This window comes from Oncorhynchus clarkii, chromosome 21 (genome assembly GCF_045791955.1).
Source record: "Oncorhynchus clarkii lewisi isolate Uvic-CL-2024 chromosome 21, UVic_Ocla_1.0, whole genome shotgun sequence".
NCBI classification, from domain to species: domain Eukaryota; kingdom Metazoa; phylum Chordata; class Actinopteri; order Salmoniformes; family Salmonidae; genus Oncorhynchus; species Oncorhynchus clarkii.
This window is the reverse complement of record NC_092167.1, coordinates 17,005,003-17,028,099: the sequence shown is the minus strand read 5'-3', so window position 1 is coordinate 17,028,099 and position 23,097 is coordinate 17,005,003. Positions and strand designations below refer to the sequence as shown.

The 23,097-nt window shown below is 44.2% G+C and overlaps 2 protein-coding genes across 2 annotated transcripts in view; both read right to left on the bottom strand.

Annotated features, from left to right (window-relative positions):
* The window catches only part of LOC139378669 (sorting and assembly machinery component 50 homolog B), a 33,106-nt gene that overhangs the window by 1,081 nt on the left and 8,928 nt on the right, over window positions 1–23,097 (bottom strand). The window contains exon 15 of the mRNA XM_071121059.1: window positions 21,431–22,443. Coding sequence (XP_070977160.1) covers window positions 22,398–22,443 — 46 coding nt within the window. The 3' untranslated portion in view covers window positions 21,431–22,397. The remainder of the gene's footprint in view (window positions 1–21,430; window positions 22,444–23,097) is intronic.
* LOC139378668 (mitochondrial 10-formyltetrahydrofolate dehydrogenase-like) lies at window positions 1,212–19,097 on the bottom strand. The gene is made up of 23 exons (XM_071121058.1): window positions 18,907–19,097; window positions 17,315–17,459; window positions 14,206–14,440; window positions 13,251–13,416; window positions 13,013–13,114; window positions 12,021–12,110; window positions 11,731–11,865; window positions 11,347–11,472; window positions 11,091–11,182; window positions 10,745–10,892; window positions 7,681–7,800; window positions 7,380–7,507; window positions 7,042–7,192; window positions 6,780–6,850; window positions 6,499–6,604; window positions 6,123–6,210; window positions 5,802–5,895; window positions 5,612–5,711; window positions 5,405–5,503; window positions 5,047–5,212; window positions 2,893–2,998; window positions 2,577–2,776; window positions 1,212–2,318 (listed from the first exon to the last, which is right to left on the bottom strand). Exons 1-23 carry the CDS (start codon window positions 18,952–18,954, stop codon window positions 2,263–2,265), a joined length of 2,772 nt encoding a protein of 923 aa, XP_070977159.1. The 5' UTR covers window positions 18,955–19,097; the 3' UTR covers window positions 1,212–2,262.

Sequence of the window (23,097 nt, the reverse complement as noted above, 5' to 3'; positions counted from 1 at the left end):
ATCATTAGTAAACCCTTTTGCAATTATGTTAGCACAGCTGAAAACTGTTGTTCTGATTAAAATAGCAGTAAAACTGGCCTTTAGACTAGTTGAGTATCTGGAGCATCGGCATTTAAGGTTTTGATTACTGGCTCAAAATGTCCAGAAACTGTCTCTATAGTACCCGCAAAACACCAGTCTCAAAGTCAACAGTGAAGAGGACTCTGGGATGCTGGCCTTCTAGGCAGAGCTGCAAAGAAAAAGCCATATCTCAGACTTGCCAATAAAAAGAAAAGATTAAGATGGGCAAAAGAACACAGACACTGGACAGATGAACTCTGCATAGAAGGCCAGCATCCCGGAGTCGACTTTTCACTGTTGACATTGAGACTGGTGTTTTGCGGGTACAATTTAATGAAGCTGCCAGTTGAGGACTTGTGAGGCTTCTGTTTCTCAAACTAGACACTCAAAATGTACTTGTCCTCTTACTCAGGTGTGCACCGGGGCTTCCCACTCTTTCTATTCTGGTTAGAGCCAGTTTGCGCTGTTCTGTGAAGGGAGTAGTACACAGCGTTGCACAAAGATCTTCAGTTTCTTGGCAATTTCTCGCATGGAATAGCCTTCATTTCTCAGAACAAGAATAGACTGACGAGTTTCAGAAGAAAGGTCTTTGTTTCTGGCCATTGTTGCTTTAATCAGCACAACAGTTTTCAGCTGTGCTAACATAATTGCAAAAGGGTTTACTAATGATCAATTAGCCTTTTAAAATTATAAACTTGGATTAGGTAACACAACGTGCCATTGGAACACAGGAGTGATGGTTGTTGATAATAGGCCTCTGTACGCCTATGTAGATATTCCATTAAAAATCAGCCGTTTCCAGCAACAATAGTCATTTACAACATTAACCATGTCTACACTGTATTTCTGATCGATTTGATGTTATTTTAATGGACAAAAAATTTGCCTTTCTTTCAAAGACAAGGACATTTCTAAGTGACCCTAAACTTTTGAACGGTAGTATATGTTGGAAGACAAACAATACTGTATGTGCCGGGGCTGGTTTTTGCACAAGGTTCTGAGGTTAATAGTCTCTCACATCTCCATAGAGACCAGATTTCCCTGTAGTTTTCAAAATGCTAATTGAAAATGGCACATACAATTAAAAAAATATATTCTTGAACATATACTTTCTTAGTGTTAGCCGTTGTATTCGTATATCAACACTAGTCTTTCAAAGGTAGTTTATTTAATATCGTATTTAAATTAATATATATTATTTACTAAAAACTTACGGACAATCTGCAGTTTCTACATATATTTTTTTACTTAAATTGATATTGATTCTTGAATATACCTTATGCTTAATGAGCTTAGTTGAACTGTCGTACCCCATCATAACCCCAAATATAAGCTTTTTCTACTTCATTTTTTGTGAACAAAGTATACTACATAGCCTCAAATCATGGTTAAAACTATAATGTTGATGTCATGGAAGGTCAGTCCTTGCATCCATAGCTCTGTCTACATTTGAGAGTAGTTACATTTCTCCAGTCCCGTCCCACAGTTTTTTACCAAAACAGGGGCAGGTAGGTTGGTGTGCTTTAAAAATGCATAATCTAGTGTTGTAACCTACAGTGCTCCTTTTTTGACAGAAATACAATGTCAAAAAAATATATCCAATTATTCAGTGTGTTTTCTTTTGTTATAAAATATTTACAAATAACAATTTAACTAAGGGAGTTGTGGATATCTTCAGCAGAAGTGTGGCACCTAACATTGCTGAGCAGAAATGACATACGAATTTGAACCTGCATGCTTGAGTTAAAATGAAATGTTGCAAAAGATGTGTGACTGTAACAGAGCAGGAGGAGATTGCCTGAAGCGCTCGGCTTTTGAAAAGCAAAACGTTCTTTCATGATGAGTGGAGGAACCGAAACCTTAAACTCAAAGTGAAGGGGTGTTGATCCAGTCAAATCCACCTTGGCTCTGGAATACTGAAATCCACCTCTGCGTTTGATATGTGCATTTCCCTTTTGTAACTTTGGGGAAAACCGCCTGTGTCCATGATGTGTCCGTAATGCAAGTTTTCGACCATAATGCTCAAACTGTAGGCACCTTGAGACGAGGTCGTGGCAGAGGGTAGGCTACACATTAAAGGTCTCCTCTCTCACACACACCTGCTGTTAGGAAAGCGGAGCTGGACTCTTGATCAAGACTGACTGGTGAGTCGTGATCAGGTGGATTGAGTGTTCAGTCGTTGTTACAGTTTATTAGGCTGCCTTAGTACTCCACAGTCACTGCTTTGGTCCTGAGGTATTCGTTAAGAGCATCCTCTCCTGCCGACAGAACCGAAGCACAGTTAATCGGTCAAACTCAAATCAAGCATGTTGGATATCACAAGGCTATTCAAAGCTCCTAGGCCCATAGTTCAAAGACAATGTTTCAAGAAAAAGATAAACAATGGAAAATACATGGATATCTATTTATGACAGACCAACAAAAAATCAGCATACGATATGATCCACATTCCAATATGACAGTATCCAACATGAAACCCCTTGCCTAAATGATTACATGAATAACCCCAGACTCACCAAGGTCTTTACCGAAGCCCGACTGTTTGAAACCACCGAACGGCGAGGCCACGTCGGTCTTGTTGTAAGTGTTGACGAACACGGTTCCGGCGTCCAGCCTCTCGCTCACGTACATGGCCTTGTTGATGTCGCGCGTGAACACACCGGACGCCAGGCCGAACTCGGTGTCGTTGGCTCTGTTTAGCACGCCATCTATGTCACTGCCGGTTAGAAGGGGAGAAAAGGGAGGTTGGTCAGGGTTGAGAACCACAAACAGCTCTATTACTTGGGTCTGTGGTGAGGAAAGGTGGTCTCTTTAAAGACTGAGGAGACGTACCCGTCTTTGAACTTGGACACCACCATTATGGGACCAAAGGACTCCTCTTTGGCGATGAACATGTGATCCTCCACGTCTGTGAACAGAGTGGGCTCCATGAAGAACCCTGCAGGGAAACCACATCATAGTAGTTAGCAATGATGATGAAGGTGGTTGGCTGAAACGTTGCATTACAGTGGCCTCCAATTGTGTTGTACTGTATCACCAGTATTCACTGACCAGTCTTATGTTACCAACTATTCAACTATTGTGGTCCATGTACTATTATATCCTACAATTCTTCAGATATACTACATATTCTATCCACATACTGTTCATAATGTCTATACATCCCATCATATATATACAGTGGGGCAAAAAAGTATTTAGTCAGCCACCAATTGTGCAAGTTCTCCCACTTAAAAAGATGAGTGAGGCCTGTAATTTTCATCATATGACAGACAAAATGAGAAAAAAATCCAGAAAATCACATTGTAGGATTTTTTAATGAATTTATTTGCAAATTATGGTGGAAAATAAGTATTTGGTCAATAACAAAAGTTTATCTCAATACTTTGTTATTTACCCTTTGTTGGCAATGACAGAGGTCAAACGTTTTCTGTAAGTCTTCACATGGTTTTCACACACTGTTGCTGGTATTTTGGCCCATTCCTCCATGCAGATCTCCTCTAGAGCAGTGATGTTTTGGGGCTGTTGCTGGGCAACACGGACTTTCAACTCCCTCCAAAGATTTTCTATGGGGTTGAGATCTGGAGACTGGCTAGGCCACTCCATGACCTTGAAATGCTTCTTATGAAGCCACTCCTTCGTTGCCCGGGCGGTGTGTTTGGAATCATTGTCATGCTGAAAGACCCAGCCACGTTTCATCTTCAATGCCCTTGCTGAAGGAAGGAGGTTTTCACTCAAAATCTCACGATACATAACCCCATTCAGTCTTTCCTTTACACAGATCAGTCGTCCTGGTCCCTTTGCAGAAAAACAGCCCCAAAGCATGATGTTTCCACCCCCACGCTTCACAGTAGGTATGGTGTTCTTCGGATGCAACTCAGCATTCTTTGTCCTCCAAACACGACGAGTTGAGTTTTTACCAAAAAGTTATATTTTGGTTTCATCTGACCATATGACATTCACCCAATCTTCTTCTGGATCATCCAAATGCTCTCTAGCAAACTTCAGACGGGCCTGGACATGTACTGGCTTAAGCAGGGTGACACGTCTGGCACTGCAGGATTTGAGTCCCTGGCGGCGTAGTGTGTTACTGATGGTAGGCTTTGTTACTTTGGTCCCAGCTCTCTGCAGGTCATTCACAAGGGTCCCCCGTGTGGTTCTGCGATTTTTGCTCACCGTTCTTGTGATCATTTTGACCCCACGGTGTGAGATCTTGCGTGGAGCCCCAGATCGAGGGAGATTATCAGTGGTCTTGTATCATTTCCTAATAATTGCTCCCACAGTTGATTTCTTCAAACCAAGCTGCTTACCTATTGCAGATTCAGTCTTCCCAGCCTGGTGCAGGTCTACAATTTTGTTTCTGGTGTCATTTGACAGCTCTTTGGTCTTGGCCATAGTGGAGTTTGGAGTGTGACTGTTTGAGGTTGTGGACAGGTGTCTTTTATACTGATAACAAGTTCAAACAGGTACCATTAATACAGGTAATGAGTGGAGGACAGAGGAGCCTCTTAAATAAGAAGTTACAGGTCTGTGAGAGCCAGGAATCTTGCTTGTTTGTAGGTGACCAAATTACAGGCCTCTCTCATCTTTTTAAATGGGAGAACTTACACAATTGGTGGCTGACTAAATACTTTTTTTGCCCCACTGTATGTATATATATATATATATATTATGTCTTTATTTATTTATACTCTGGACTCTGACAATGTTAATATTTCTATATTCCTTAATTCCATTATTTTACTTTTAGATTTGTGTGTATTGTTGTAGACTGTAAGATAATACTGCACTGTTGGAGCTAGGAACACAAGCAATTCGCTACACCTGCAATAACATCAGCTAAATACTGTATGTGTATGTGACTAAAACAACTTGATTTGATTTTAAACACAGGTTATTCTACTATAGCTACTTTGGTAGGAGTGCATACTGTGATACTAAGAGAGGCCTATAGTATTGAAAAGACACTGCTTCAAAAGTGTTTACCTGGCCTGTCCACCTGTTTGCCCCCGTACACCAGCGTGGCGCCCTCCTTCACGCCCACCTCACAGTACTCCACCAGCTTATCCATGTGGGCCTTGTGGTTCTGGGGCCCGTGGTCCGTGGAGCGGTCCAGAGGATCACCCACCTTCATCTTCTTTATCTCCTCCAACTGATGGGATGAAGAGGAGGGTAGACGGAGGAAGAGGAGGAATGCAAAGGCGATGATGAGGAAAAGGATCTTGAGAGACCCTTGAGCAACGCTACAAGGAGACTCCGTTGTTGTGGGGTGGAGGAAGGGAGGGGGAAGAGGAGAAGTGTATTGTGCGATTTGGACTGTTGTGGGAGGGTTCAGGATACTCACCACTCTCCTGATGTACTCGTCATGTATGGACTCCTCCACGAACAGGCGTCCAGCAGCAATGCAGTTCTCTCCTTTGTTGAAGAACACAGAACTCATACCCTGCAGAAAGGGAGGTGGAGGGGAAGGGAATATGACGAAAATAAGAGCAGGTTCTCCTCTTTTCCTTCTGTTTTAGTTACTCTCTCTTTTTTTCCCTCCCTCTCTCACCATGCGCACAGCCTTGTCCATGTCACAGTCGCTGAAGATGATGAGTGGAGACTTCCCTCCTAGCTCCAGAGAAACCTTCTTCAGGTTACTCAGCGCACAGCTGCAACAGGAAATGACACATGAGCCTGAGCAGGAAGTAGCCCAATATCAGCATATCAGGAATAACTGGGGTCCCAGCCCCCTACTGTACCTTTTCATGATCTGTTTGCCGATAGGGGTGGAGCCTGTGAAGCCCAGTTTACGGATGTCAGGGTGGTCAGACAAGCGCTGTCCCACCATCCCACCTATTAGAGAGATGGTGGATAGGGAGGTAGAGCGAGAGAAAGGGGTGAGGGCGGCAGGGGGAGAAAGGGTAGTAGAGATGAGAGAGAGAGGGTGGTGGATGGGGAGATGGAATGAGAGAAACAGAAAAATAAAGATTAGAATCAAAAACCTTATCTAATAAGATCTCACAGATCTCCTGGGGGACTTCTCCCTTCCCACAAGCTCTTGCTCCCTTGTGTCCTGTTACCTGAGCCAGGTACGATGTTGATGACTCCCTTGGGAATGCCAGCCTTCACAGTCAGCTCAGCAAACTTCAGGGCTGACAGAGGAGTAACCTTTTGGACGAGAGCAGAGAGCGAGTGAAACATGTTCCTTGCTGTGGACACGGGGAAACTCTTCAAGTGAATCAAATGACATCTGATATTCACATATGTGGTTCAGCAATGTGCCGTGCTAGAGAGGCTATTTTAACACGTCGGCCTGCAGAGAAAGGTTACGTTAGGTAGAGTTGTGCGTGACAGGTCGAGTCGAGTGTGACTGCCGTGTTACATAAGTTGTTCACCTGCTGGTATAAAATCTACGACTGAATCTGTCGTAATGTATGCAGGTGTGTGTGTTCTCACCTGTGCAGGTTTCAGGACCAGTGTGTTTCCAGCAGCGAGGCAAGCGGCACTCTTCCATGCCAGCATCATGAGTGGGTAGTTCCAGGGAATGACGATGGCACACACACTGGCACCCAGGAAACACACAACACTCACCGTGAGCAGGTGCCACAGTTCAGCCAAATGCAGTGGTTGCTACTCATACTCATACTAAAACCACTACTCGTGAATCATGTTCATATCTAAATGCATATTGCTATTTCCTAGTAGAGTTGTATCACATGTGAACTCTGACCCCTTACCCCAGAGGTTCCTTCTTGGTGAAGGTCAGGTTGCGATTGGGCCTGGCCTGGTTAATGGGTATCGTCTTGCCCTGTAGCAGACAGGATATAATAGAAGATATCCTTAGACTACTAGATTACTGAAAAAGATCGAGACAACTAGGTCAGGATGTGGAAACAGGGAAATGTGAATGAAAAAGAAGTGGAGCCAGTTTCATCGTACAAAAACCCCTCCAAACATCTTTATTTTTCACATATCTGGTCCATGCAGGTGAAACTGTACCTGGATCTTGTCGCACCAGCCGGCGAAGTAGCGGAAGGTCTGGATGGACATGCCTACGTGGGTCTTCAGGGCCAGGGTGTAGACAGCTCCAGAGTCTATGGACTCTATGGTGGCCAACTCCTCCTGGTGCTCCTCCATCAGGTCAGCCAGCCTGGTAGGGAGGGGAGGTCAACAAGAGGGTCCACTGGCAGTCTTTGTCCTCAAATTATATTATTGTTGTATAAGTGGATATAAATCTGCACTATATAAACAAGTTCCCTGATAGTAACTATACTCCATAATGAGTCGAGGCAGATCTCCACCAGGCCTCTGGGAGGTGCTGTAGGCTTGGTGCTCACTTGTATAGCAGGGTGCCACGATCTCTAGGGTTCATCCTGCCCCAGGGACCAACCTCAAAGGCCTCTTTGGCTGCTGCTACCGCCCGGTCCACATCTCCCACTGACGCATAGGCTACCTTACAGATCACCTAGGGAAAAGGGTTCATATTTAATGAAGTACCAATACAATAATGTCCACAAGTACGTATATCAGAGTGTATATCTAAGTATGATAGATGAGTAATAGTAGGATGTGTGTGTGTGTGTGTGTGTGTGTGTGTGTGTGCTCAGGTGTATCTGTTTGTATAGCATGACAACTCACAGAGCCATCGGCAGGGTTTATGGTATTGGCGGTCTTGCCGTTCTCTGCGTCCTCAAACTTGCCATTGATGAAACACTGCCAAGGCATCTTCACCGTCATGTTGTTGACGTCTTTAGTTGCCTGGAAACCAAACCATGACAGTGGCATAACATTACACGTCAAAGACAAATTACAGATCCAGCTGTGTCTTATAAACACGTGTATATGTGTATATGTGTCATATAAACGCTTGAAAATACAAGTGGAAAGTGAGTGGGAAACAGTATGTTTCTCATCATCATCAATAGTAACAACATTTCAAATCAAACTTTATTTGTCACGTGCCGAATACAAGTGTAGACTTTACCGTGAAATGCTTACTTACAATCCCTTAACCAACAGTACAGTTCAAGAAGAGAAGAAACATATTTACCAAGTAACACAATAAGAATAACAATAACGAGGCTATATACAGGTGGCACCGGTACCGAGTCAGTGTGCAAGGGTACAGGTTAGCTGATATAATTTGTACATGTAGGTGGGGGTGAAGTGACTATGCATAGATAATAAACAGTGAGTAGCAGCAGTGTACAAAAGGGAGGGGTGGGGGGTAGAAGCTGTTCAGCAGTCTTAGAAGCTGTTCAGAAGTCTTGTTCAGCAGTCTTATGGCCTGGGGGTAGAAGCTGTTGAGGAGCCTTTTGGTCCTAGACTTGGCGCTCTGGTACCGCTTGCCGCGTGGTAGCAGAGAGAACAGTCTTTTACTTGGGTGACTGGATTCTGACAATTTTATGGGCTTTGCTCTGATACCGCCTATTGTATAGGTCCTGGATGGCAGGGAGCTTGGCCCCAGTGATGTATTGGGCCGTTCGCACTACCCTCTGTTGCTCACTATGGTCAGATGCCGAGCAGTTGCCATACCAGGCGGTGATGCAACTGGTCAGGATGCTCTCGATGGTGCAGCTGTAGAACTTTGAGGATCTGGGGACCCATGCCAAATCTTTTCAGTCTCCTGAGGGGGAAAAGGTTTTGTCGTGCCCTCTTCACAACTGTCTTGGTATGTTTGGACCATGATAGATCGTTGGTAATGTGGACAGCAAGGAACTAGAAACTGTCAACCCGCTCCACTACAGCCCCATCGATGTTAATGGGGGCCTGTTCAGCCCGCCTTTTCCTGTAGTCCACAATCAGCTCCTTTGTCTTGCTCACATTGAGGGAGAGGTTGTTGTGGCACCACACTGCCAGTTCTCTGACCTCCTCCCTATAGGCCGTCTCATCATTGTCTGTGATCAGTCCTACCACTGTTGTGTCATCAGCAAACTTAATGATGGTGTTGGAGTCGTGTTTGGCCACGCAGTCATGGGTGAACAGGGAATACAGGAGGGGACTAAGTACACACCTGAGGGGCCCCAGTGTTAAGGATCAGTGTGGAAGATCTGTTGTTGCCTACCCTTACCACCTGGGAGGTGTTTAGACCCAGAGTTCTTAGCTTAGTGATGAGCTTCGTGGGCACTATGGTCTTGAACACTGAGCTGTAGTCAATGAACAGCATTCTCACATAGGTGTTCCTTTTGTCCAAGTGAGAAAGGGAAGTGTGGAGTGTGATTGAGATTGCGTCATCTGTGGATCTGTTGCGGCAGTATGCGAATTGGAGTGGGTCTAGAGTGTCCGGGAGGATGCTGTTGATGTGAGCCATGACCAGCCTTTCAAAGCACTTCATGGCTACTGACGTAGTGAAGACACTTGCCAGTTGGGCCATGCATGCTTTGAGTACACATCCTGGTAATCCATCTGGCCCAGCGGCTTTGTGAATGTTGACCTGTTTAAAGGTTTTGTTCACATTGGCTACCGAGAGCGTTATCACAGTCATCCAGAATAGCTGGTGCTCTTGTGCATGCTTCAGTGTTGCTTGCCTCGAAGCGAGCATAAAAGGGCATTTAGCTCGTCAGGAGGATAGAATTATGGTCAGATTTGCCAAATGGAGGGCGGGGTAGAGCTTTGTAGGCATCTGTGTGTGTGGAGTAAAGGTGGTCTAGGATTTATTTTTCTCTGGTTGCACATGTGACATGCTGGTAAAAATTTGGTAAAACTGATTTAAGTTTTTCTGCATTAAAGTCTCCCGCCACTAGGAGCGCCATTTCTGGGTGAGCATTTTCTTCTTTGCTTATGGTCTTTTAGAGTTGGTTGAGAGCGGTCTTAGTGCCAGCTTTGTTCTGTGGTGGTAAATAGATGGCTACGAATAATATAGATGAGAACTCTCTTGGTAGTGTGGTCTACAGCTTATCATAAGGTACTCGAGGCTTCTTTAATATCAGACATCGTGCACCAGCTGTTATCGGCAAATAGACACACACCCCCACCCCTCGTCTTACCAGAGGTAACGTCTCTGTTCTGCCGGTGCATGGAAAATCCTGCTAGCTCTATATTGTCCGTATCATCGTTTAGCCACGTCTCGGTGAAACATAGGATGTTACAGTTTTTGATGTCCCGTTGAAGGGATAATCTTAATCGTAGGTCATACATTTTATTTTCCAATGATTGCACGTTAGCAAGAAGAACGGATGGCAGTGTGAGTTTCTCGCTCACCTACGGATACACAGAAGGCTGCCCGATCTGCGGCCCCTTTTCCTGAGTCTTTTCTTCGCGCAAAAGGTGTGGATCTGGGCCTGTTTCAGTGAAAGCAGGATATTCTTCTCTCGGGCTCGTTAAAGGAAAAGGTTTCTTACAGTCCTCTGTCAGTAATCTCAGTTCTGATGTCCAGAAGTTATTTTCGGTCATAAGAGACGGTAACATTATGTACACAATAATTAAAAAATAAGTTACACAACACGCAAAAAAACTAACGAAATAGCACAATTGGTTGGGAGAATGTAAAACGTCAGCCATGTTCTTCGGCACCATCTGTGCTCTGTATGACTAGCCTGGTCCCAGATCAGTTTGTACTGTCTTGCCAACTCCTTTGGTCATTAATTGTGGTGTCTTGCCAACTCCTAAGGTCATTGTTGCACAACTGACCATAGGAGTTGGCAAGACAGCACAAACTGATCTGGGACCAGGCTACTGTATGACAGTTGTTTGTCTGACTCACATAGTCGATGACCATCTCCTCCTCCTGGTCCTCCCCCCTCAGCCTTCTCACAAACATCTGGATGAAGTCCTGGAAGGTGGTGGCCATGTACACATCCTCATTCTGCAGCTGCAACCCTACACACCTCTGCTTGATCTCCTCCACCAGCCTGGGGAGAAGATGGGGTTATAGCAGGGTCATAGGAGAATATGTCACTCAGGTACAACGGGGTCAACTAGAGTCACAAAAGTCACCATGATGATTAAAAGCTGATCACTGCTAATAGAATATATAACAAAAAACTCTAGGTCAAGTGAGGGAAATGAAGGGTTAAACCAGGCCAATGCCAGTGAAAGCATACACTCACCTGACCACGTCCATAGAAGCAGCTCCTGACTTGAAGAAGTCTGTGGTTTCCTCAATGGCAGCAACGTTGCTCAAAATGCCTTTCCAGATGTCCTGGAGTGACAACACACTGAATCAGTGGTGCTAATTGAACAGCTTCTATCTGAATCATGCATTTGCAACATGGCGGTATACTAAGTAACAGATTATGTTGTAGTAGTGTCAAAATATCACACATGGCTATGTGGAAGCCTTCAGAGACACAATGAGAAACGTACTCGTATCTCCTCTGCAATCTTCTTCTCGTCATCAGTCAGCTCCACGCGGGCGGTGTCTCCTGAAGAGAAGTACTTAGCAGCAGAGATCATCTTACCATCCTCAAACTGCAGGTTATTCACCATCAGCTGTGGAGGAACCAGAGGAGGAAGAGGGTGAGGAGAGGGAGAAGGAGGAGAGGCAACAAATAGGGTTAGGCCTGAGCTATGTCTTAATGACTAAACTGGAGAAATCATTCACAAAATGAACATTAGAAGCCATCGGAGGTTGATAGATATAGTGCTCTATGTTACAGCACAGGTAATACAGTTAACAGGGTTGCCACTAGACACTTGCTTGTACATTTCCCTATTTGTTTCCCATTGATCTAATTTTCTGTGACTCACCGCTTTGCTATCTGACCCGTACAGAACCAGGCCGTTCTTGGTGACGACACCAGGCTGGGACGCCCCCTCTATCTCCAGGGGCTGACCGGCTGGCACCGACTCCCCCAGCATGGACGACCCGTACAGAGTCACAGTCTAAGAAGAGAAAGGACATGGGGTCGATTGACATACTGCCAATGAGACAGACAGACACACACACACACGGTAATAAAGAAACAGAACATTAGACACAACGGTACAGTTCATACATACATTGTAAATGTAAGTGTGTGTGCAAGTGTGTGTTTTACCTGACCATCAATGACCGCCCACGCCCCGGGGACTTTGTCATGGCCACGGATCCAGTTGTGGATAGCCTCTGCCGGCTGGGCGAGGTTGACCTGGAGGACAGACAGAAGATGGGTGAGGAAGAAAACCTTCCTTTTCAGACACTTCTTTCCTTGGTTTCTAGGAACCAGGGGGAGGACAAACAGTTGGCTGCCTATTATGCAGCACTTAGAAGAGGGACCTTAAAAATAACCCCTCACTCCCTCCTCGCCTTAAGAATGTTGGCCAGTGCTATAGGCTCTCGTAAGTTAACACTCCCCACCCACCTCAAACCCCTCAAACCCTACCCCCCTCCTTATACAACCCCTCATCCCATTACTGGCCCTAGTACATCACCCTCTTGTTAAACAGGACTATTCCAAACTGAGTAATGAATGGACGTAGTGTGGAATTAAATGGCTACAAATGGAGCAACATCAAACTGCCATAATAATTTCAGCAGAAAAGTGACAGGACAGGACATTATTTGAATGTTTATTTCCTAACATGATATTTGACTTAGTTTCCTTCATTCCCTGCAAACAGCCTTAACCAGGTGACCCTGTTTCACAGCCACATTCGGTATCTCTGTAACGGTTCTCCTCATCATCGGAGGAAGAGTAGTCAAGATCGGATCAAAATGCAGCGTGGTATGTGTCCATGTTAACATTTAATAAATCAACTGAACACTGAATAACAAAACAACAAAGAGAGTGAACGAAACAGTCCTGTAAGGTGCAACAACACAAAACAGAAAACTACCCACAAATCAAGTGGGAAAAGCAGGCTACCTAAGTTTGATTCTCAATCAGAGACAACGATTGACAGCTGCCTCTGATTGAGAACCATTACCAGGCCAAACACATAGAAAACCAAAACTAGAACAACACATAGAATGCCCACCCCAACTCACGCCCTGACCAACCTAAACAAGAAACATAACAAAGGAACTAAGGTCAGGACGTGACAATCTCACCTTGGAGTTGGACTTCTTCTGGATACCCTCGTAGCTGGCCCCCTCCTCTGTCTGAGGGACTCGTGGGGCCTTCCCATCAGCGATCAGCTGCACTGACTCCACCTGCACCACAGGAATACACCAGCCCCCAAGCGATGTCAGTGTGTTACGTGTTACAGCAGTGGGACTGTGATATGTTTTATCCTGATTGTGATCCGAGGATGGACAGATGGAGATGGTGGTGCATTGCTATGGTTACCATGGCCTTGATGCCCTCTGGAAAGAGGAAGCGATTGTAGAGGGAGTCCACCGTGTCGTTGGGTTCCACAGGACACACTCTCTGGAGCAGGATGGGGCCGGTGTCCAGACCATCATCAGCCCAGAAGATGGAGAACCCAGCCTTCTTATCCCCTTGGATCAGAGTCCTGAGGACACAGGACCAGGTCAGACACAGAACCAACGTCAAGCATAGAACCACGGTCATACATAAAAACAGGGATGTACCCAGAAACAGGGTCATACATGGAACCATATGGAGAAGGCCACTCATGGAATCAGGTAATGCATAAAACCAGGAACTAAATCGTGACAAAGCTATTAGCTGGAAAAAAGTAGGCTACATGAAAAGTGCAGTAATGTTAATATAACCGTGTATGTGTGCGCAGGTTTTCAGTGAATTTATGTAAATCACGAAGCTCATCTGCATTTCCTGCAGAGCAGGATAATTCTCAGCAACAAAAGAAAGAGTGATCAAATTAAGATTCTACACCTGTAGTACAGAGCAAGAGAAAGCCAGCCTTTCCATAGAGCCCACTCACAAGTAAAAAGAGCCAAGTCAGACACAGATCAGTGTCAAATATAGGCTAAATCCACATAGCTGTTCACACACAGAGACGTACATAGACTCACACACACATACCCTGAACACAGATAACAGGAACCGAGAATAGATAAGGGTAGGAAAAAGATAAGGCAAACTGTACTCAGCCAAACACATTACAAACAGTTCATCCCCAAACCAGACCAGTTAGATAGCACCTCTCACTGCTACTCAGCTCTCCAGCAGGTGTTTAACTATATGGGCAAGGCACACACTGAAAACTTTACACTGGTCCGTCTCCATTCACCACACACACACACACCCTACCCCACACGCCTATAAACCTTAATCCTCACACTATCTTAACCCTTTCTTTCTCCCCTCCCTCCCTCACCAGTTGATGGCGGAGGCCCCGCGGTGCAGGGGCAGGATGGAGGGGTGGTAGATGATGGAACCGTGGGCCGGGTGGTCGATCACGTTCATGGGGATGAACTGGGAGCAGAAGGGCATGACGTTGAGCTCAGCCCCCACCGCCTTGTAGGCCTCCACTACTTCCGGGATGGGCTCCCCTTTGACACGCCACCGCGGGAACTTAAAGACTGGCGTCCCGTCCTTCTCCGCCACTACCGCTGGGGGGAGAGAAAGGCGAGGGAGGGGGGGTGGACAGAACATTTATATATTTTCCCTCTTAATTTAAAAACTAGTTTTTACTTTTGTACAGTATGTAACTGTGTATCTCAGTTTATCTGTGTGACCGTTATCTGTGTGAGGTGGGTGTGCGTCAGGGTTAATTATGAATTGAGTTGCAAATTGCTCTTTCATTTCAATTAAATTCTTGAATTTGAATTGGCCACACCCAACATGAAGCAGAATTTGAATAGAATTTGAATGAAAGGAAGTAGAATTTATTTAAATAAAATTCAAATGGATTATTTATTCTACACATTACCATAGTAATGTTTATTTTGATATCATGCATGGTTGGTTACCAGTACCATAAGGCTGAAACATTTCATTTTTAAACTCATTCTCAACCATTTCAAATAATTAGTGGCCTGGACAAATTCTAAGATCATGTTGTGGGTTGTCTATAATTCATAATTCCCTTAGTGTTTTTAAATATAAAAAAAACAAACATTGCATTTGATCAAACGCTGCAGTATGGAAGGGAACATCTCATGACAATGACAAATACTTATTTGTGTTGCAATCAAACTAATATTTGAAATGGTATGTGAATTCTTTGCCTTAATAATTAGCATATCCTGTTGATAAAAGACTTCTCATATGAATGAGACTTCATGTTTCACGTCTCAGTTGAATTGCTTTGAATTCAAATCTAATCAAATTCTGCTTCCTGTGGTGTGTGGCCAATTCAAATTCACTGTTTGAATTTAATTAAATTCTGAAATTCCGAATTGACACCAACTCTGGTGTGCGTGGGGGTTCCGGTCTTCCCCAGTACCAACCAGTTCCAGGGCACAGACTGCTCTACTACCCTACTAGGGTTATGGTTACATGAAACCCACACTTTGGCCCCACCTGCTCCACACAAATTAAATTACACACATGGGAGGGGTGGGACAGGATAGGGGGCTGGCCTGGGGGCACACGGTCCGTCTCAGAGTGAGTGTGTGCACCGGTGTGTGTGTGTGTGTGTATGTTAAAGGCCACATGGAGCTGTTGGCCTCATCCAGCCAGCTATGCTAATCTGGGTGCTAAGCATGATAGTAGCCTCGTAGTAATGCTTTATAAGAAGGCCATGCTTTATGCCATGGCAATAAGTGAAGTGTTAGAGGCTGTTTGACTCACAGACGGTTAGGCTAATAGAGACAGTTTCTGTTTACCATCCAACGCTACGTTCGAGTGATGTGCGTGCATCCCAACATCAAAAAGCTCTGTAACAAGATAGCTAAAGCTGATGTCGGGACCTTAACAAACTTAAAAGCGAGTGAGTGATGACCATGAAAACACACAGGACTGGTGGCTATAGCTATTTTCAACAAGTATATTATTGTTCTGGCTTTATCGAACTCTATTGTTCATATTTGACCTTGACTTGCTAGCTTGCTTGTTAACTTGTACAAGCTGAAGTTGCATGGGATCATATCCACTGCTAGGTAAACAAAGAGGTTTCTGATGATGAACTGTGCATGCAACTTTTCATGACAAGGGAAATGGGTCTATAGATGTGACATTACATCATCATTACATTGTCAAGTAAACATTTACACAGTAGGCAAAAAAAACCACAATCAAACCATCTGCTCTGTAAATACTTTGCCTCAGGCTAATAACAGGAAAATCAAATGTGAAACAATGTTTTACTTAAATGTTTGACCATATTGTGTAACAAGGTTTCCTTTACAGTACCTGTGTCCAGCAATTCAGGCCCCGACAGGTCTCTGGACCAGAGGTCCTCTGCCAGATCAACTCAACGGGAATGTTATTTTTACCGGGATGCCAAAAAAATCGTAATAACACAGAGATCTGTTTCCCTAGCCAAACGGCAGAAATCTCTCAATCCTGTGCCAAGAACACAGTGGGTCGCTGTATAACTTCACTGCAGAGCAGAGGAGGCTGGTAGGATGAGCTATAGGAGGTCGGGCTCATTGTAATAGTTAGCATGGAATAAATGGAAGAGTTAAACATGTGGTTTCAATATGTTTGCTGTGTTTGATACCGTTCCATTCCAGCCATTACAATGAGCCTGTCCTATAGTTTCTCCCACCAGCCTCTTCTGCTGCAGTCAGGCTGAACTGAAGTTAGGCTAAATCAGGGTAATTGGGACTAACAGGGTTTGGTCAGGGGTGTGTATCTCCCCTGTGTGTTGTTGTTTGTTTGCCTAGGAAGGACGCAGTGGCGTTAAACTACGGATATTGTCCCATCTAGTCAGTTATCCTCTCTATAGAGAGAGAAGATAAAGCAGAGATAGAATGAAGAAAGAGAGAGGGGGAGAAGCACAGAACAGGGATGCATGCTGGGTGAAATAATTTGCATCATATCAAACCAGGGCCTCTCCCTACTAAAGCAATTGGCCCACAGTCCTAACCCTAGGCATAAAGGCCTGTCAACACGGATCTACCTCCCTCACTGACAGGGACAGTCAGTCCTCTCATGACCCAGAGAGACCCAGGGCTAAAGGGGCTTCCGCCTCAGATTATCAGGGTAACCACTGAAGCCATTACATCTCATTTAGAAAACTGACTGGGAGCAATCATTGACACAAACTCCACTAACTCAGTTGGAGACCGTGGGAGTCTAGGAGAGGACAGACTGGATCATGACTGAGACCATGCAGATGGTAACAATGTAAAGAGGTGGCCATGTTCTGGTGAGGATGTAAGCATACCACTTCCATAAATATTTTGCTGCAATATTCATTCACTGAGTCATGATAACTTGTGTACCCCTCCAAAAAAGAGGGCATGATGAAGAGAAGGAAATAATGGAGAAGAGAGAGAGACTCTCCCTCCAGTCATCACCAGTGTGTCAATACTTACCCAGAGGGTCTGCCTTGCCATCCCTATCTGGCACAGTGAACACGCCCACCACCCTATGGCCCTGCTTCCGTAGGTTGGTGTACACTTCCTGTCCAAACAGGCTCTGGCCAATCAGAGCCAGTCTCAGCTTATTTTGGTAATAATTCTGGAGGAGACAGGAGAGAAAAAAGAGCATGTGAGGTAGGGTGGTAAAAACTCTTTCTGACACATGAGAATAGCCTATACTGTACTGGTGTTCTTTAAGATCAAAACACATACATTTCCCCCATATCCTTCAGGCTATGAACCAATATGACCGAATACTGATGGAGACAAACTCCAACTTTCAATTGGACCATACTCATGTCCATGACCAATATTCATTTTCACTTCTAACATCCCTCGTGTTGAGTATACATAGGCATTTTGTAACGTTGAAAAGCATTTATACTCTTCCCTCTCCATTGCCAAGTTTTTTTTTTGAGTTTCTGGCAGCCAGACTGGCCCAATGGGCAATAAATCTTGGTCCTCTGGGACAGAGGGTGGTCTGAAATGCTATTGACTACAGAGAACACAACCCCCTCCTCCAACTAGAATGAATGCTCAAATAAGTTCAAATGAGGCTACTTCAATCAGTGTGTCTGTTTGGAAGTTCACGTGAAAATGGAAAGTTTCAAGTGTCCTATGCCGAAATAGACTAGGAATAAAGTAAACACTATAGCTGTTCATGTGTAATAACGTAATACATGTTAAGACAATGTAATAACCACATAATACATGTTATGACAATGTGTTATTCAATTGTTATAGCCTAATGCAAACAGCTCCTGTGAACGCTTACACCCAGACAAGCATGGTAGGCGAACATTTTCCAGCACTGAGTGACTACCTATCAGCCAGCTAAAACGGCAATGATAAGAGATACATTTCTGCCGTTACATTGTAACCACCTACAGTAGCAGTTTGATATGGGCCGGTGTTGTTTACACAACTACAAAACCATATCGTATCAGTCCCTTTTCCTTGCCAATATCCTGACAGTAACTTCCATGTCAGTCGAATTATAGGCAGTTCGTTGCGTGAATGTGGATTTCTGGATAGTGTGTAGCTAAGCCGCTCTGTTCAGCTGTCTGTGGTCTCTCGTTCAGCTGATGCAACTCCCCACGAACTGTACAATGGAAGTAATTCGTGCAGCGATGGAGACAACGTGCATAACGTGGTAACTGGCATGTCTTTCTTTGTATGGTTGTTAGAATACAAATACATAGTACATAATATGAATTCGCCTTTATAGTAATAAACGTTACTAATGTTGCATATCAGATATCAAAGAAGAGAACTGTCAAGCATGCATCGTATTTCGATTAGATTGTAGGCTACTGTGAGTGTGCACTGTGCACACCCAGGCATTGACGGATCTGAGACCGAGTCATTCATTCATTGTAACATATGAAGATGACTCGATTTTAACCTGATATATATTCATGCATTAGAACAACAATGACAACATCGTGTGAATCAGCTGGCAAGCAATTAGGATTCTCCATAGCGACAAAAGGAGGGCGGGGGGAGACACAGGGGATAGCGGATGCAACATAAACAATGTTACTTACAGAGCTGGTAGAGAATTTCCTAATGATTATGTTCGCTGTCCACAACATGATGGCTGTATTAATTAACACAAATTAAAAAACAACAGAATTAGTCCAACGTGGTCTGGGGACGTGTATGAGCTCCTGATGACACACACACCTGCCTCGCAATGACAGCGGTTCGAGCTAGCCACAGCCAGCTCACACCCGACAACCGGCGTGCGCGCGGGGTACTGTCTACGTGCGCGCTCACGAATCCTACTACTTCCTTCAATGAGGCACGCTTGTATTTTACATTTGACAGTCTTACTGGCGTTATAGTAATAATTGCTTTTCACAATGAATTGTGCGTGCTGCCAGTGGAATATCTATGTAATTTTATCAAAAGACCACGAAACCGGTCGGACACGAAGACGCAACATTGATCATGTAAAAAAACAAAAACAACGCTTAACCTTCATCTAGCGCCCCTCTTGAATGGATTATGACGAGTAGGCTACATTTACATTGTAATTCCTTTGTGATCAAATATAAATAGCAGCCATTATGTACTATTTTAGATTGGTGCATTTTATACAAAATAATCTATATTAGTTTATTTCAATGTTTATCATAATAATAAAATAAATCCACACACACATCAGTATCATAACAGACCATGTGTAACTTTGTGATTGTTCATCCATTCGCTACAGGCCCAGGTCTGGACAGCTTTTCCATCTCAGGAAAACCATCGATGTGTAAACACACTTTGACCTCTGCTGAACACCCTGATGGAAAACTAGAGCAGGGCAGCTCTCTGGATAGTAGTGGAAGGAACCCCAAACATTCACAACAAGGTGCTTTAAACACTCCACAGTTATGCCCTCTCCTGAGTGGAAATTGTGTAACATGAGGAATTATGCATTTGTATTGGTTATGAGTGAGGACAATCGTATCCGTATCAAGGTGATGTTCTGTAATTCAGATTCAAGTTTGTAAAGCAGAATCAATCATAAGTCTCCATTTCAACATAAAGTATATTATATCTTCCATTGTAGGCAGACTCAGTTGGTTCAATGTTCACCTGTTAGAACACACCAGTACCTACTCTCTGTGTTGCCAAGCTATATCATCGAGAACACACCAGCTGCTGTGACTCCCAATGTGAATGAGCTCTGATCAAACATTCTACCCCGATCCACACTGAACTGCCTGGCACAGGTTCCCCCATGCCAAGGTCAACAGGGTTACTTCTCAGTATGAAGAGATGCGCAAGCAAGGATGAACACCCCCACACACACACAAAATGTCTACTGATATCACTGTGGTCATCTGGGCAATGTTATTGCCTTTGACCCCTAGTGCCCCCTATAAGCCTGCTGATTTCCAAAGGGATACTTACTGTATTACTGGTTTGTATCCATGTCATAGTCATGACAACAGTGTACTACTGTCCATTCCCATTTTGTAAAGAATTTTAGTACCTCAATCTGACATGTCTTGTTTGCCTACAATGTATCCTCGTGTCAAAGTTTAAAATGTCATGAGGGAAATACAAGGCACTCCTCCGTAGCACCCATGCTCAACATGATAAAGGGCAATGTATCAGTGGGAAAAAAATGTTTACAAAAATGAAGCCATCACAAAAGAACAGTGTTTGGAAGGACAAATTAAACAATGCATGCGACAATTCCATCATGACATTTTAAACATTGACACAAGGCTACATGGTAGGCACAGATCAGTTGAGTCAGTCTCCCCTACTATTTAAAATGTAGAATTGGTTAGTTATTGTCAGTGTAACCGATGTGAAATGGCTAGCTAGTTAGCGGTGGTGCGCGCTAATAGCGCTTCAAATCGGTGACTTCACTCTCTCTGAGAAGTAGTTGTTCCCCTTGCTCTGCAAGGGCCAAGGCTTTTGTGGTGCGATGGGTAACGCTGCTTCAAGGGTGGCTGTTGTTGATGTGTGCAGAGGGTCCCTGGTTCAGGGCGAGGGAAGGAAGCTATACTGTTACATCGGTACAAACTAGATGGATTACCATGAGATTATACTTGATATCTTATAATTACAATGTAAGTCAAATGTTGACTATGCAGTGAAGTTCACTAGTTGCAATTGCACATGCTTTGGATATCTGCATGCTGCAGTTAAGTGTAGACAGTTGGGTGCACTTTCAAGTCATTGAATATATCAGGAGTTGACTTATATACCAATAGTGTGACTATTAATAACTGCAGGCTGATAAAACTGGATAGTGAGACTTAACCCCTCCTGTATGTGACACACTGTGTTGTAACTGCTGTCATTAATGCAGGTCTGAGGGTGTTTTAGAACTTTGGATCTGAATAAAGAATTGCAAATGTGTGTCTGTGTATGACACCACAAAAAAATATTAAGGGGAACAAATGTGATTTATTGTGTAACTTAACTTAGACAACATTAAAAAGAAGACTAACAGTAAGAGCACTGGTGGTGGGGTCACACTTGGGGTTCCCAACTCCGATTCACAGGGAGAGGGGGAGTCAACTCTTATTTTATTTTTTTTATTTTTTTTAATTTTACCCCTTTTTCTCCCCAATTTCGTAGTATCCAATTGTTGTAGTAGCTACTATCTTGTCTCATCGCTACAACTCCCGTACGGGCTCGGGAGAGACGAAGGTTGAAAGTCATGCGTCCTCCGATACACAACCAACCAAGCCGCTGCTTCTTTAACACAGCGCACATCCAACCCGGAAGCCAGCCGCACCAATGCGCCGGAGGAAACACCGTGCACCTGGCCACCTTGGCTAGCGTACACTGCGCCCAGCCCGCCACAGGAGTCGCTGGTGCGCGATGAGACAAGGACACCCCTACCGACCAAGCCCTCCCTAACCCGGGCGACGCTAGGCCAATTGTGCGTCGCCCCACGGACCTCCCGGTCGCGGCCGGTTACGACAGAGCCTGGGCGCGAACCCAGGACTCTGATGGCACAGCTGGCGCTGCAGTACAGCGCCCTTAACCACTGCGCCACCCGGGAGGCCAACTCTCAATTCTACACGTCAAATAGCAGAACTGACCGTTTTGACATGAGTTGTCAATTCCCTTCCATGGGCTAAGTGAGTTCTGTCATCAAAACAAAGTGCTGGTTATATGCTCTCCCATTAAATTTGATCCCTTCTGTTGCATCAACATATTGGCATGTACAGGATTCTATTGACAAATCAGTTAGCAAGAGTTCTAACACAGTAAAATAAATCTAGAACCAAAACCAATAGTCACTTCCCTATGGATAGGGCATTCAGCAGTCCTGGAAGGCAGGGGAGATATACACCCAAATCTCTTTGGCCAGAAACGTAATTGGTTGGTGGAAAAGTAACACAGCAAACATAGTGGATATCATTGGTTAATATCAAAAAGGGGGCGGGGCACTCCAGGACTGTGCATTCTGGTAGGCTCCCACAGCTAGCGTTATACTCAACGGATAACAAGTGACAATGCTCTTCTCCCATCGTGCTCTCTGCTGCTGGACCCGAGCGGCAGGGTGATGACATCACAGGAAACGGATTCCTGCTCCAAACTGGACGCCGTCGCATATCCTGAGGCAGGGTCGGAAAAAGAGGGAAGATGAGCCCAAGAAAAAGTTTTGGGACATGGGTGCCGCACGTGGTGTATGTGTATAGCTAGGTGTTATGGCTTGTGTGTGTTTATTTAGAGCATATATGAGCAGTATGGCATTGCAGCAATAACATCTCTCCTCTCTCATCTCTTGTTCTATCATCTCTGCAGTGGTGGAAAAAGAACCCAATTGTCATACTTGAGTAAAAGTAAAGGTACCGTAAAAGCAAAAGTCACCCAATAAAATACAACTTTAGTAAAAGTATTTGGTTTTAAATATACTTAAGTATCAAAGTAAAATGTACAAGTATAAATCATTTAAAATTCCTTATATTAAGCAAACCAGATGGCACAATTTATGTTTTTTGAAATTTACGGACAGCCAGGTGCAAACTCCAACACCATTTACAAATTAAGAATTTGGCAATAGGGATGATCAGCGATGTTCTCGAGTGTGTGAATTTGACCATTTTCCTGTCCTGCTAAGCATTCAAAATGTAACAAGTACTTGTGGGTGTCAGGGAAAATCTATGGAGCAAAGTGGAATGCAGTGAAGTAAAAGTCTAAATAGTAAAGTACAGATACCCCCAAAAACAACTTAAGTAGTACTTTCAAGTTTTTTTTACTTAACACTA

What these genes read in the sequence shown, in the direction of transcription:
- LOC139378668 (XM_071121058.1), bottom strand. Translation starts at nt 18,954, where the DNA reads ATGTTGTGGACAGCGAACATAATCATTAGGAAATTCTCTACCAGCTCT. An exon ending in GGAAATTCTCTACCAGCTCT is followed by an intron (nt 17,460 to 18,906) that starts GTAAGTAACATT and finishes TGTCTCCTCCAG; the next exon opens with AATTATTACCAAAATAAGCT. An exon ending in GTGTCCAAGTTCAAAGACGG is followed by an intron (nt 2,777 to 2,892) that starts GTACGTCTCCTC and finishes TCTAACCGGCAG; the next exon opens with TGACATAGATGGCGTGCTAA.